Below are 15,860 nucleotides of genomic sequence, written 5' to 3' on the forward strand. Positions count from 1 at the left end.
TTCGCCATGGGGCTTATTCCTTCTCACCTGACACAACAATCCCTTTTCCTTGCTTCACAACGCGACTTCCTTACAGCCTGGCGCGGTCCCTCTGTCAGCAGCTATCCGTTTACATGGTACTTCAGCCTTCACTTGCATCATCCCTACTTTGTCTCTCCTTTACCTCCAAAGCGGTCTCTCCCTTCAGTGACGTACAGGATTTGAAGTTCAGTCTTTTCCCCTGCAAACACCCATTTCCCATCCTCGGACAGTGATGATTAGTCCTTCAGTTTAAAATCTTTGTGCATAAAATGTGAATTTCTTGTGTGTCTTCTCTTCAGTTTCAGCCCGCCAGGAAATCCTGAAATCCTTTCTGGGTCAAACTGATTTACAACACCTAAAGCAAGGTGGAAAAGGAAAATCTTGACCTTTGTCACTCAAGGATATCATGTTGTGTCCCTGTAAATTCGGACAGGTAATTTTCTGTGAAAATCAGTGGCTTCACTGGCAGGACAAGGCACTTGTTGTAGGGTGGAGGATCCGGGGATGAGAAGACTAGGAAAACTTAAAAGGAGTATAGTAAAACTATCAAATGCCACTGAAATGTAGAAATCCCCTGGTTTTAGGCAGTGGCATCCTTGTCTTCCAAGTTATACAGCTTTTTTGGCTCTGATACTCTGGCAAATCCAGCATGGCAAAGGGCCAAACACCAAGTTACACTTGGAGAAAGTCTACAGCAAACAAGAGTATTGGCTGCAGTTATGGACACTTTTCCTTCGGGAAAGTACCATTCGTAGAAAAAAAATTTGCATATTTATCATTACAGAGATAATAGAACAATTTCCTGGACGGGGCATGTATTCAAGGATACTCCTTTCATTATAAATAGCATGTGTTAATATTTAAGTAAGTGTCACCTACATTTATGTTCAATAATTTCCTTAAGCATAAAGAAGCTTACATCATCAGAGTGAAGATGCATAGCTAGGGAGAATTTCCATCCAGCCAAAACAGCCTACAGTCATCCTTCCATTACAACAGTATGAGGAGCTTGCCATTGTCAATAAATCTGGATGGTGCAATTCACTCTTTGTAAGATTTCAGAGCATGGAAGAAGGGAAAGGCAAGAGTGATTAATGCAATACATTATTCATGATTGAAGAAAACTGGGTCATACTTACCATATCAAAGTGCATGCCCAGATATAGTCAAATTAGTGACAGGATCACGCCAGTTTATCTTTGAGATAAGCTACTGAACATGTTGATCTACAAATTTATGTTATGTAGCTGATGATTATGCCATCAGTTTCTACTAATGGTTTGAAGCTCCAGACAAAGATGCTGTGAATGTAATTAGGACCCTGTAAGCAAAAGATGCAACACTTACTTTAAGAAGTTTATAAAACATAGGAAATATTTGATGGGGCTTAAAAATGAGAGAGAAAATTATTTGTCCTGAATTCTGCTGCTGTCATCTGATGGTCATTGCCATCTTCAGTTGGCATCCTAGGCATTTATGCTGGTATGATCATTCAGGGATTTCTGTCACTGACTGACAATCAAAGAAAGGAAAAATAATCAAATTTCTTCTGTAATTAATAAAATGCTATGGAATACTCTCCTGGATGATGCAGTACAAAGCTCTTTGGAAAATACAGGACTTGATTTCTTCACCAATGAAAGAACAACCTAAACCTTTCCAACAATTCATTAGGGTAAGATAATGGAGAAAACTTAGGTTGGAAGGTAAGATGGGACAAAACAAAACCAAGATTCTCAAGTGCAGATTGTGTGTTAGTTGTTCAGAAGATTTGTCCAAACTGCATCTGTGTCCAGTCAGTGAAAAATGCATTGCTTTTGACAAGAAATTTATTCACATCAGTTCTGCGCTAATTTGTATAGGTCATTGTTAGATTGCTCCAAAGTTAAATTAATTTTAAATGGCAGAAAAAAACATAATAAATTAAGAAATTACTTTCAAGTAAAGAAAATGAGAAAAGTGCAAGGAACAGAACAGGCTCACCAAAAAATGCAGAACAAATAAGGTGGTACACATGTGAAGTCAACATCTGTGAATCTTTTCTAACCTAATTCTCCACTGCTAATGATCTCAAAACATCAGCAACACCAGCAAGGAGATATAAGCTTTATTGATGCTACTCATCATATAATGTGAAATAAAAGAGATAAATTACTTAGAGTCATTGTTCTTCAAAACTCAGAACTCATCATTTGCCAAACAAAGCTAGGAAATCATTGGAGCATGTAATGTACCTGTGGAACTAGTAAAGTAAGTATAACATGGCAAATGTGCAATGATGTAGAATTACAAATTGGCCAGGTAACGTGACAAGAAATTCTGTTACTCTTACAGTAGTAATAGGATGTGATATATTTGAACACATACTATAACTCATGAGCAAACCTCTACCTCATATGTAAATCATGTAATATGGAAAACTGTAAAATTGCCATCATAATCAAAAGCCTCTCAGAAATGTAAAAATGCAAGTAGTCAAGCCATCTGTTCCAAAAAAATCCATAAAACTAGAAACTGACTCACTCATTAGCTGACTCACTCATTATCTGCATAATCAAAGTCTGAGGATGATGGCATCTCAAATCCCCAAGTATGATGATGGCATTTTTTTCTTGGCAGTTTAAGAGGAAAAGGACTTATTTGCTACTGTAAAATCTTACTGATGTACATCACAAGAAAGTCATACTCTGAGAAAAAGAAAACTGAAATTTTTAGTATTTCTTTTCTGTGAAGACACTTATATCTGCCTTAATGTAAAGAAAGACACATATATTAGAAATACCATTACAGGAAAGAAAATGCTTCCCCAGTATCGCTGGACTTATGTATGTTAACTATGGCCCTTTCAGGCATAGAAACAGGAGCAACCTTGAAAAAATTACTAAAAACCAAGTGGTAGTAAGTAGCACAGTGTAGAGTGACAAAGGTTAATTTCACTACGTAATACCTGCTTGATTTCTTGGTTCAGAATTTTAATCTTGGTCTTCACTTTGTCTACTATGACCAGCTGCTATATACCTTTTTGAGGAATTTACTTCATTTATGTGTTTCAGAATATGCCATAATTTTAACAAACTTTCAAAAAGAATTTGCAGCCCAGTATTTTAATTTGTTGTGTCTGCATGAGACTATTTGAAAAATCAGTCAGGTTTCCAACATAACACCTTCATTAACATGTCACATCATACCATACTTGAGCAGAAGTGCAGTTTTGTTCCAAACCTTTTTGACAGCTAAGCTTCCTGGCCTATGTTTCCTTTATGTACGTTCTCTCTTCCACTGCCTGCAGTTCATGCTTGCTATTTAGCTTAAGAAAAAAATTATATGCAAGCAATACATATCTACAGGAGCAAATGTATTGATTGATGCCTTTGACATGCATGTTCTGTCTGTCTTTAAGCTGTCCTGGCTTGTATGTGACCTTTTGAGCACGGCATTTTGTGTGTGTGTGTGTGTGTGTGTGTGTGTGTATTATGTATGTGTCATTTTATTGACCTGTCACTAGGAGAATTTCACACCATTCATCAGCCTGACAGAAGATCTCTGAAATAGGTGACACTTTCTATCTCCGTCATCAGGTCTGTGTTTTTAATCTGTTTTATTTTTTAGGGTTCTTTCTCTCCTCTCAATTCCTCAATCTCTCTGCCTGTGCACTCTATACCCAGCTTCCCTCCTGATCCAAAGCCTACACTGTAAAATGGAGTTCGTGCTGAAGCACCGAGGACAGTTTGGCACTGGGGAATCAGGGTGCGGCTCATTTCGTGTTTGGCATGTGCTGTGGAGCTGTCTCAATTATAGACTCTTTCAATGCAGACACATTTATTTAAAAAAAAAAAAAAAATCCTTGGCAGTGGTAGTACAATAGGCTGAATAATAATATTTTAAAAATATTTGTGCTAACAAAGGAGAGAAAGATTAGCCAAGGTGAGAAGTGGGGGGTGTTGCAAGGCAGTGCGATTTTATGCACAGTTTAAACAATGGTGAACCATGACCTCATAGGTCCAATGCTATCTCCAGTGGGTGTGTTTTATAACTTGGAAGATTCCTTCTCTCCTTAAGCAAATTTCCTATCTATGTCTGAAGTATTTGTACATCATGTTTTCTATCATATTCTTCTGATTTTAATTTTTTGGTTTTTTTTTAGAATATGTAAGTGTTGGCTTTTTCTAAAACTAGGAACTTTATTCTGAAATACATTATTTGATACTTTATTTTTACTCTGGAAGTGTGAATTTAGGAAGCTGTTTAACTTATTGAAAATGCAGTCCTCCCACTCTATTTCCATTTTAAATTTTTGCTTTTTACACATACACACACAAAAGGAAAAGTTTGGATGAGGTAAATTTTAAATCTTTTGCAAAATTTATTAGCTCTGATTTTTTCTCTAAGGTATATGTCATCACTAAAAATAAGAATACCTTTTAGTAACTATACAGGTGTCAAATAGTTAATCTTATCTTACCTTTTTAGGTGTTCCCTATATGTAAACCTATTCCTTCAATAAGCTCATGTATTTTAGGTGAACTAAATATTACCTGCATTTCAAACATACTTTAGAGAGCAATAGATAACACCCTTAATTTCAGCTATTACAGTCACTATAATGTGAATTCTTATGGACAATTACATATTGTTGTGGTTAGTCTTTTTCTCTTAGTGCTTTTTGAAAGGTTTAGTTAATATTTTGAATAGTTTTTGAGGTGAAGAAAAAGAAAATCCATTTTTAAAGATAAACTTCGCAAAGGTATTGATTATTCTACCAATCTTCTGATTTAATTTGGACAACTAAGGGGCACAAGAGATATTTCTAGATAAGTAATTAGACCTTTTATATTACTTGTTTGGTTAATCTATTTATTTTTCATTGAAACTTCTGAAGCAACTGAAATTACAACTCACTAAACACTAAAAAAAATCATAACAAATTGTTTTAACTTCCATTGTTATTCAACCTGAAAGAAACAAGAGAATTTCTTAAAAGGAATTCTTCCATTAAAATTTTGCTACAAGTTTTATGGCTAGCAGTAAACTCGTTTGTTTGCGTTATTAATTGTAGAAATTTTTTTTTCCCTCTGGGACTTTTTTATATGTTCAGAGAGAATTCTTTACACCTTAACTATTTCAACTCAGAATGCTCAGTCTTCCTATTACATTTACATCCCAAAAATGTTTGAAAAGGTTTGAGAAGACCTGTTTTGCCTTCATATCCTTTACATCCTTTACAAACTTCTTTGTGAATGCAAATATTTAATTCTTTATGATTTTTACATTAACCTCATTACTGTACTTTCTCTTGATGAATTTCCTCTGGTTTATGTGTTTGGACGTCATCCCCAGGGAACTACTGTTTACTAGCAATACTTTCAGTCTGTGCTGCAATGGTGATCACAGAAAGTCTTCACCCATTCCTTTGCTGTAAAATGGTTAGTACTGCTGAGAGCAGTTCTGCCATATTTGGTTCTCTATTTCCCTTTTTTGTTTTGTTTCAGAACTTGTTTTAGTCATGTGATCCTGTTCTTGTGCTTCTTCCATATTGTTCTAATACTTAAAATACTTAAATAAAATACAGATTCTTATAATATTTAAGAACCTATGCAGAAGAACTCTTGGGGGGGTTGTTTGCTTGGTTTTTTCTCACTCTTCTTAAATAATTCTTAGTCCTACCTTTTGTTCTTTACTTCATCCCAATCTCCTCAGTAACTTCTTTTGGGAGTCCAGGAGAATCTCTTCTCCTTTGATTTTTTCCAGGAATAGGCTTCCTTTATTCAGAAAGATGGTCAGCAAGGAGACAAAGTAAACACTGGGCATGCAATAACTGATGCCATCTGACTCTTCAGGCCCAAAGTTTGCTAGCTTTATATGCAATGTAAATTCTCATGTCCAACATACTGATATTTAGTACTTGTCTACAAAACATACTGGAACTAGAATTTCTGCCTATATAATTACCTGTGATAGCTAGCTGTTTAGCTGAATAAGAAATTGTCTATACACACACTCATTGCAAATCCACCTAAATTACTTGATTTATACTAGCTTGTCAGAATCAGAATCAGTCCTCGGTTTTCAGCACCCTTATGTCCAGAGCACAGCCTCCACAGCAGCTGAGTCTACGTTTGTTGTCATATACAATATTTATTATAATGTTAAATCAGAAAGAGCTCATAAATGTATGTTTTTTGATGAAATGGATGATAGTGATGATTTTTTTCCCCTTCCTTAGTGTTAGTTTCATTCACTCCTCCGTAGTGCTGGTGAGCACTGCCCAGTGCTGCATACTGGGCAGAAGTTCCCTCTCTGGGCATGACTGAACTCCTCTGCTGGGTTGATATTTGTAGAGGCATCCGTGGACGGCAGGGACAAAGGAACTCTGCAGACCTGAGATCTTCTAGAAACACGTGGTTTTATTGCAAGGGTCGTGGGTAAAGAGGGCCTGCTTTCGGCCACCAGCCTGGGCTGAAGGAAAGCCCTTAAAGAGAGAGGGAGAGAGAGAGGGGGTATGAGGGAAGGGAGGTAAGAACAGTGCCGGGGTCAGGGTGGTAGGAGAGAGGGAGGTAGGAGAAGCAGAGGGAGAGAGCAGGCGAGAGAAGGGGCGAAGAGGCAAGAGAGGTAATAGAGCGCAGGGAAAAAAGTAGGGAAAAAGAAGAGCGGCGAGAGGGGAAGGAGCAAGAGAGCAAGAGAGTAAGCGGTAAGAGAGTGAGGGGTAAGAGAGTGAGGACTTTGTTACAACACATTATATCTCCTTTTGTGTTGAATATTCTAATTTACAGTGACAACCGGGTGCAAGATACAAAACCTACAGACTTTGCATGCAACCTATAAGAACTACTAAATTACCATATCATCCTATATTTTAAACTCTAAAGACTACTCTTCTTATCTACTTTTTCCTTGATGCCTTGGCAGGGTGGACAGGGGCTGCATTCTTGGGTCCTTTTGTTTTCTGTCGTTCAACCTATCCAGCTAATCACCGTCTTCCTGCCTGCCATGCCTACATCTCAAAGCTGGCCTTCATTTCTATTTCACTCACAGATTTTATATCTCCAGTATTTCTTATCAGACAATCATATCCATAAGCCCTTCCTGTCCAGTCTTCCCCGACAGATATTGACAGGCCTCCGACAGCAGGGGATGTTGCAGTGAACAGTCTCTTTGGAAAAATTGTGGACCACTTCAAATGACACTTCAAGAACAGATCCAGCTCCCTCCTTCATGTGAGAGAGAAACTGTATCCAGTTATGCTACATTTATGTTGAAGTATTTCACACGCAAAATCAGGATCTCTCATGTAATCTCACAGCCTCCAGACCACAGGTTTAGGCAAATGGGGCTTCATACTGTTAGGGGTTGAAGTAAAACAAGCGGTATGGATATGCTGTTGAGTGTGAAGCAAATCTGAAAGTTCTAACTTGTGCTACTGTTGTTTCTTTCCCCCCATAATTCTGTCAAGCCATAGAATGGACTGCCCATTATCTGTATTATAAACCTGGGATTTTCACAAGTCTTCTGGATTTCTATCAATGAGGCCACATTGGTTGATTTCTTTTTTCAACCAAGAACACTCCTTTCTTCAGAAAAAAAAAAGCTTGTCATTAATGCCTATAGCTTCTTAGCCTGCGTTCTGCTGCATTTCTGAAGAATGTGCTATTCTAGAGGCAGCAGAATAGATGAAGCTTGGTTTCCTATCAATTCGTTTCCTTCAACTTCTAAGCTCTTCCTAGTCCCTCTGTGAGAAATAACCTCCCTTGCTGTCCGGCAGCTCCGGAAACTTCTGTCCGTAGACAGCAAGCCTTGGGGCCTTCCCAATCACTTCCAATGGCCAAAGCAGTTTGCTGTGGCCCTGGCAGCTCTGTGCCAGCAGAGCTTTCTCTTGCTGGGGAAATAGCATATCTGCCATGCAGCTACCAGTGCTCACGAAGGCCCCTCAAGCTTCAGGGCAACCAGATCACCCTTCCTTTGAAGGGTGACAGCAAAGAGAACGTGCCTTCCTCCCTTCTCGCCACATCATCTGTGTGTGATCCGGCGGAATCGGGATGGCCTCCACTCCCTCCCTGCCCCGGGATGGATCAGGACCAGTACTGGTTCCACCGGTTGTGTCCCCAAGGAGAACGCGGAGCAGGCTGGAGCCGTGTGCCTTCCCTGGGGTGCTGGAACCCTCGGGGGCCAAACAGCCTTCCGACCACCAGGAAACCGAGGGACATCGTTCCCGGGGAGGCGGCTGGTGGGCGGCAGGGACGCAGCACCCCCGAGGGACAAGCGGGGCAGGTTCCCTGCCGCGGGGTACCGCTCCCCAGCCCGCGGCAGCGCCCGCGCTTGGCTCTTCCGCGCCGCGCCCCTCCGGGCCGGCCGGCGGCGGGGCGGGGAGGAGGGAGGAGCCGTGCCGGCTTCCTGGCGGGGCAGCGCTGGCGGCGAGCGGGTACCGCGCCGTGGGCAGGTCCGTGGGAACTTCGCCGAGTCCGCCCGGGGCGGAGGCGCGCCCGTGTCCGTGAGACGGCGGCCGCCGCCCGCTCGGCATGGCCGGCCGCCTCGGCCGCGGGATGTGCTGGGGCAAGAGGGGCCGGGGCTGCCGGGGCGAGGGCGCGCTGCTCGCCCTGGGGCTGCTGGCCGCCCTCGGCTTCCTCGTGTGGCGGCACGGCCCGCCGCCCCGCCACGCCGCCCGCCGCGCCCCGCCGCCGCCGCCGTCCCCCGACTCGGAGCTGCTGCGGCGGCCCGTGTACGCCAAGCCGGCCCTGGACCCGGGGGCGCTGGGGGAGCTGGGCCGGGCCGTGCGGCTGGAGCTGAGCCCGGCCGAGAAGCGCCGCCAGGAGGAGAGCATCCGCCGGCACCAGATCAACATCTACCTGAGCGACCGCATCTCGCTGCACCGCCGCCTGCCCGAGCGCTGGCACCCGCTGTGAGTACCGCCGAGGGCGGGTGGGGCCGGGACGGAGGAGCCGTGCCTGCCGCTGCTGTGGCTCACTGAGCCGCTCCGCCAGACCGGAGGGTCTGCGGGCAGCGGTCGGCCCGGGATAGTCGTGTCTCTCTCGAGTACCTCTCGCTCAGGAGCGGGCGTGGAGGCTTTAGGAAACTTTCCCGTCACAAACGCTCTTGGATCACAGCGTTCGCTGTCAAGAGCTAAGTCTATTGGTGACTTTGCCAGGTTGCCGCACCTACACAAGGCAGCACGAAGTCGCGTGTTGGTGGTGCGTGTGCAGGTTGTTTTCCCACGTAGCCCCGGTAGTGTGTTTTCAGTCCTCAAGTTACGCTGCTCTGCCGTGTTTCTCCTGCTGCTGTCCCCTCCTGCTGCAGCTGGCCCGTGGGTAAGTCACCAGGGGCAGCAGCGTACTTTTTCAGTCACTCCCAGCTTTATAAATGTTCCGCTTCCCGCACTTCAGCTGTGCATTGTATTCAAATGTCTTAAGAGATAGAGTTTAAAGGAGACTGTTTTATCAGCAGTTTTACCAGGAACGAGCTGGAAATGGTGCTCACAGGGGTGGCGAATGGTATTCTGAAGTAGGACTGTGCTTGATCCAGGACGCACAGTTGCTGAGACAAGTTAGATTTACAGCTTACATTTACAGTTATGACAGTGGCAGATAATGGCATTGGCAATTGTAAACGAAGAACACTTCGTTTACATAGGACGTGTAGATAGTGTTCGATGAGGTGGCTCTAGTTTACAGGCGAGGTTCAGTGCAGCTGTGAAGCCAGCGTGGCACAACAGGTCTGACTGTTCTGCCCTTGCACAAATACTCAGCGTGGCACCGTCTTGGGCTCTCCTGTGAGTGAGCTGCCGGCTGGTGAGAGGAAGGGCTAGCCAGTTAAGGGGATATGTTAGCCATCACCGGGGATGGGATGGAGCCACGGCTGCTACTGCCTCCTCACAGCCCTCACTTGTGTTACACTTGAGCTTGGTTTCAGCTGGTTTATTTTGTTGCAGCAAGTTTGTACGATGCCGTAGCAAAAAGCAGAGCTCAGGCTCTCCCGTGCATTCAGTTCACGCTGGTGTGTCCTGCCCAATGTTTCACCAACTCTAACTGTAAGTGCTGATTCTAAAGCCATGAGTCTTATGACGGCTTTTAAAAAGTTGCAGTGCAAATGCAAGACCTTTTTTCATTCTAAGTTTAAGCCTAACGCTAGGCTTGTTTTACTTTGTTACTATTCCCCTCTTATAAGTAGTCTGTAGCCCATAGGTCAAAAAGGACCATTTTACTTTCATTTCAATGGGAAGAACTGAATAATTTCAATGAGTTATTTTGGACTTCTGCCATTTCTCTATGACAGGATGTTAGAAGAAATGGAAGGTCACAGTTTTGAATAGGGGCCATTATAGATGGATGTGGGTGACTATTCTAGAAATGAAAATAATTTAAATAGATTTTGCTACAACAGCAGACCCTTTTGGATTTGAATATATAGATGCTGAAATGACAAAATATATCCAAAATAAAAGAATCACAGAAGCATCAGTGACATAATGTCAGAGATAATTGCCTTCTAAAGCTGGTGCTTTATTGTACTGTTGGCAGGTGCCTTTGTACTCAGTTAAATCTAAATTATGGCAAAAATATCACAGAGCATCTCTCCAACTCACACAGCAAATGTAAAAAAAAAACTTTCCCAAAGGCAATTTTGCAATGAAGTTTGCAATGAAGTTAACTCCTCTCAAGAGGGAAGACCATGAAAGAGATTGAAGTTAAAAAAAAAATAAAAAATTGAAAAACGTATCACCGAGCCCACAGCCATAGAGAATGCATTGCACTTTGTTCCAAGATTAGAGGTTATACAGATTGAACTCTCAAGTCTAGGGAATTTTTTTTTTTTTTTTTTAATTTTATTTTCAGGTGTATAATGCTTGACTATTTATGACCTTCAATGAACATTTTGGTGATAGGTGAGGCTACAGTGTTGGAAGATAAGTAGTAATGGTAGATGGCAACTAGGCTTCAGCAGTCCACTAAAATAATGCCAAGGCTAAATTTTAGGTGTGCTCAGTAGAACAACTTTAGTATCAGAAGACCAGAAGGTGACAAATGCACCATTTTTTTAGTGGAGTCTCAGAAGAGAACCAGAGAACTGTATGCTGGCAAGCCTTGGATCTTTTCCGAGCATTTTATCTACAAACTGTGGTGAGGGAAAGAATTAGTAACAGATGAGAGGGTGTGATCTGTTGAGAGAGTCAACAAGGCTTTTGTCAAGGATGACGTGTCTCAGGAATTTGAGTTCTCCGAAGAACATAATTATATGGATAAAGAAGTGTGTTGTTACTTGATGAGTTCCTTAAGCAACTGTGAAATAATGTGGAAATTCCTTGCATCTATAGATAACTGAGTAGAGGCAGTGAAGCATTTGTTTTGGAGTTTTTTGTTGGTTTTCTCTCTTTTTTTCAGTTGTTTTGCTTTTTATTGGTTTTAAGGAGTGAAGAATTACTGATAAAGTCCCACAGAAATCTGTGTTGGCCTGAATGCTGTTCAACTCACAGGATGGCTCTCATAAAGGAGTGACTAATTTACTGGTCTTCAGCCTGAAAGACAAATGGCCTGCTGGAAGTGTACCTCCTGTAGGGCTGCTGCAATACATGGTTGATACATGAAAGTGGATAAAACAAATTTTGCCACCTCCCTCTTCCAAAAATCCATTTACTGTAAAGCATAAGCAAGTCCATCCAGTAAAAAATTTATATCAAATATTCAGGAGATATCGACAGATACTGTACTTGGAGACTGTGTTCTGGGCTATGGGCTTTTGGTCTGTTTCAGCATATTCTTGTGTGTCTGGAGGCAATCTGGAAATTTTAGATGCTAGTAAAATGGGAGAATAAAAGGGAAACATTACCACCACCTGGATGCCCCACTGCTCCTTTTGTTAATGTCCTCCCACACTGATCAATGAACCCACTCTCTGTGTGTGAATTGGTGAAAACATTTGAATCCAGTGAAAACTAGAGAGTATCTGAACCAGTAAGCTGTTAAATGTGATATGCAAAATGATTGCACAAGGTGTTGCTGTATCAGAAACTGATGCCAAAATCTTTTCCTACTGCTGCACGTTGTATATCCTGGACCTGCCATGGGAACAGAAGTGTGGCAGGTATTTGCTAATATCTATGTCTGGTAGTACTCTACAAGAAGAGAAGAATAGTTTGGCTGAGATTACTTGCTCAAATAATGTATTGATTGATGATATTTGACTATGAATCCAGGAAGTTTCAAATTTAGATCTTTCTCCTACTAATATATTCCTGACAGTGAAAATATTCAGAAAGTTGTTATTCCTTGCTCCCACCACTGTAACTTGCTTTTTGTGACGACTGATCCTGTTTCTATTGACCCACAGACTCAAAGAACTTGACAACTACTATTGTTTCCTTTAGACAGTTTCTGCTTCCTTTAACTGTTTGAGCTTGACATCAGCAATTGATAATGTGTTTCATCACACAGGAATTCTTTAGTTTTATTGAAAGTATACATATAAAGAAATAAGCATTATGTATAAACTATCCATAAAAATGTGCATTTGTAAGACACTTATGGATAAGAATGTAAGTTACTAAATGATAATACAGTTTGAACAAGGCTAGAGCTGAAATAAGCCATAGTGTCAGGGAAGGATGGAGGTTGGAAGGAAACTTTGGGGTGTCTAGTCCAGCCTCAAAGCCTCCAAGGATGGAGATTCATCAACCTTTGAACACTCCTTTCAAGGCTACATCACCGCCACAGTGATTCTTTTTTCCTTTTCCCCCGATCCTATGGTTGTCTGGATGGCCCAGCTTCTCTTCCCAACATCTGCCCTTCATTTCTTGAGTTCGTACTCATAAAGGGAGCAACAATTATAGGAAGTTTAAAACAAGCAAGTGTCCTCTGTCATACTGATTTGCTGAGGGCCCTGTTGGGGCTGATGCCCTGTGAGTGTGCTGTGATAAGCTCAGAGCCGTGGGGTTTGGCTGCTGCTGCTGCTCTGCCTTCCTCCCCCTGCAACAACAGGTCTGCATTGTGTCCCATGGGCCTTCTCATTGTGTACTTGTTTTACAGGACTGTAGGGTTAGGCAGACAACTGATACCTTCTCTTAGTCTTTTACAGCTTATTACAATGTATAAGAAATACATTTCTAGTTTTTCTACTTGGGTTCTTTTAGATTAAGGGCTATTTTCAAGTATTGTTCCAGATTTTAGACATTCTATTTTTTTTCCTGTATTACAGTAGGGATGGATTGCTCACTTATTTTGGGAACAGTTTCTGTAGATGCACACAAGTTGCCTTTTGGGTGACTCTTGGCACAAAAGGAACAAGTGGACTAGGCACTTTTGTGCCAACTCAGAATTTCAAGTTGTCTCTTTCATGGTAGAAACCTGGTTCAGGCCTTGGAACTCATTTTACTTGTGATCACAAGCAAATGGATTTTTAATTCTTTCCTGTCCTTCCTAAGTAGCCACAAAAGCCCCCTAAAGTATTGAATGTGGTCTGCATAGTATTTTTCAGCTATAAAAAAAAAAGTTTTAGAGGTTTGTTCTTTAATTCTAGGTAATCTTCTGTGCTTTGGAGAGATTATTTATATAATTTTTTTTGTATATGTGTGATTTTACAGATATGTTTAAGTATCTGTGCATTTATCTCTAAGTGTCTTTGTATAGGTAGCTAGATGCACAAATGCTCAAATCCTCTGTCAGCATCATTTATGCCTATAAAATTATTTATTTTGGGGGAATTTTATGTTTGACTTTAGCATAACAATCTTGTCCTAAGATTTTTTTGTCTTTCAAAACTATTTTTCCTGTTTGTTCCCATATTTGAATTTGATTCTCTGAGAGTCTCTTTCTTCTATGGTTGGTTTTGTTTTCTGGGTTGTAAATACTAAATTATATCAGGATGTTTGTCTGATAGTAACTTGCTAGCAGGTTTCCAGAATAAGCCTTGATACTAGGTTTCGGTTCCTTTTCTACTCCAAAAATTGCAGCTACTCCTGCCAGGAGTTTTAACCTGACCGTGTTCCAGGAAAAGGCACAGCAGCTGAGTGTTTCCCTCCTCAGCCCACAGTGAGTTTCTGATTTTGCCCAGGAGCTTCTCTTTCATCTCTTTCCTAAAGGCAAACCAACTGCAGTGCCTTGTTGTTCTTGTTGTTGTTGTTTTCGTTTGTTTTGTTTTGGTTTTTTGTTTGTTTGTTTTTAGTGCATATGGGAAATAGAACCCTTTGAAGAGGTGAGCTGCCGCAGCTTGACCTTTCTGGCACATCCCTTCCCTCTAAACATGCACCTGATGGTGCATCTTATGCCCAGCGCTGGCTTTGGTACAGGTATTCCCATGCTTTGCATCTGATTAGGAGACACAGCACACTACTTCTTACAAGCAAAGGCTTTGCATTTAAACACCTAAGAGTGTCTTTGGCATAGCAGTTTTGTAACACTGTGTAACAACTTGTTTGGTTGTTAGGACTTTTTGGTTTGATTTCTAAGCTTTTTGGAAATATGTAATTGGTTACTAGTAACTATATTAATCATAATACCTTTTAATCATTGCTTTAGTGTTAGTTGGCAGAATATTTCTTTCATATATAAACAGGCTTTGGATCTTCAAAGCATTGTTTCTCTAGGACATTTCATTCTTTCCTCATACAGTTGGTGGGGTAAAAGTAATTCTTCATTATGGCTGTTTTTTAATTTTTTTTAATAAATAGGTTTGCATTTTATAGCAATGCAAAATGAAGCAATACTTCCAGTATTGCTTTGATATTTAGGATATTTTGTTACTTTTTTCCTGTCATCTGTAAAAATGTGTCACTTTTCTTGGTCATTATGCTTTTAAAAACCCCCTGCAAATATTTTCCAGAAAAGCTCACATGATTATTTTTCACCATTTTTCTTTCCACCTTCCAGTAGACTTCCTCAACATCCTTTGATATCTAGATCATTGCTTGGTTTCAGCTGGTTTGATTTTTCAATTGAAAAAGTTCCCAGATCTGTGACTGAGAGTAAGCAAAAATTGATTTTCTTTTAAATTAAAAAACTTGTTTTATTGTAAGCAATTGTCTATAAGGATCAGGTGCATCCACACCTTATTTATAGTGATGAATACAATAGCTTCTTTCAGTTATTGCTTTGCAATATTTTTCTTGTCCTGATTCAAATTATTCTCCCTAAAGTTTTTGAATGTAGGTGAAGGAAATAGTATGTCTCTGTGGAAAGGATAAATGTATCTCACTGTCTTGGAAGAAAATTGATAACATTTGAGCAAAATGTAACCAGTGTTTCAGCTCAACAAAATAAAACAAAAATCAAGTGCGTTTCCCCATTGTCACAAGAAGAATTTCCTTCTCATCTGCACATCCAGAATCTGGGTCAGTTAGGAACTTCCGTAGCCTTTCTTTAACAATTTGGAATTAGGAGGCTCTGTGGATTTCCTAAATTTGTGGATTTTAGGATACAGATTTAGTCAATTCTCCTATTTGGTCTTTCTAGACATTTTTTTAATGTATTTTTAATCTGTTTTAAGCAGATTTGCTTTCTGTGCCCACCTCCTCCCACCCCTTAATTTTTTAACAAATATTTCCTTCTGTTTCAGACTTTGTGTCTTTCTTGCTTGCTTCTTGCAATGTTTGTATACAAGGCAGCACAGCCAATTATTATCTGAATTCTCATGACAGCTTTTGGCAGTCTGTCTTGTCAAGACCATCTTGTCATTGGAAGAATCATTCCATAGAACATTAAACAACCTGGAAAACTGTGTCACAATCAAGCCAGCCTCTGTTTCCACAGACTTGATCATATCACAGTTTTGTAGACTGTTCCAGAGGTGCTTTCTCTAACATGGTTTGTTTCAGCAGATATAATTTAGGGAGCTTTTAACCAGCTGTCCTGGGGTGACTA

At 40.9% G+C, this 15,860-nt stretch overlaps 1 protein-coding gene across 1 annotated transcript in view; it reads left to right on the forward strand.

The window, feature by feature from the left end:
* The first annotated feature begins 8,454 nt into the window (after positions 1-8,454).
* The window catches only part of GALNT12 (polypeptide N-acetylgalactosaminyltransferase 12), a 47,257-nt gene continuing 39,851 nt past the window's right edge, over positions 8,455-15,860 (forward strand). Inside the window, exon 1 of the mRNA XM_066327619.1 lies at positions 8,455-8,914. Within this exon, the coding sequence (XP_066183716.1) occupies positions 8,535-8,914 (380 nt within the window). The 5' untranslated portion in view covers positions 8,455-8,534. The remainder of the gene's footprint in view (positions 8,915-15,860) is intronic.

This window comes from Sylvia atricapilla, chromosome 1, assembly GCF_009819655.1.
Source record: "Sylvia atricapilla isolate bSylAtr1 chromosome 1, bSylAtr1.pri, whole genome shotgun sequence".
Taxonomy (NCBI): domain Eukaryota; kingdom Metazoa; phylum Chordata; class Aves; order Passeriformes; family Sylviidae; genus Sylvia; species Sylvia atricapilla.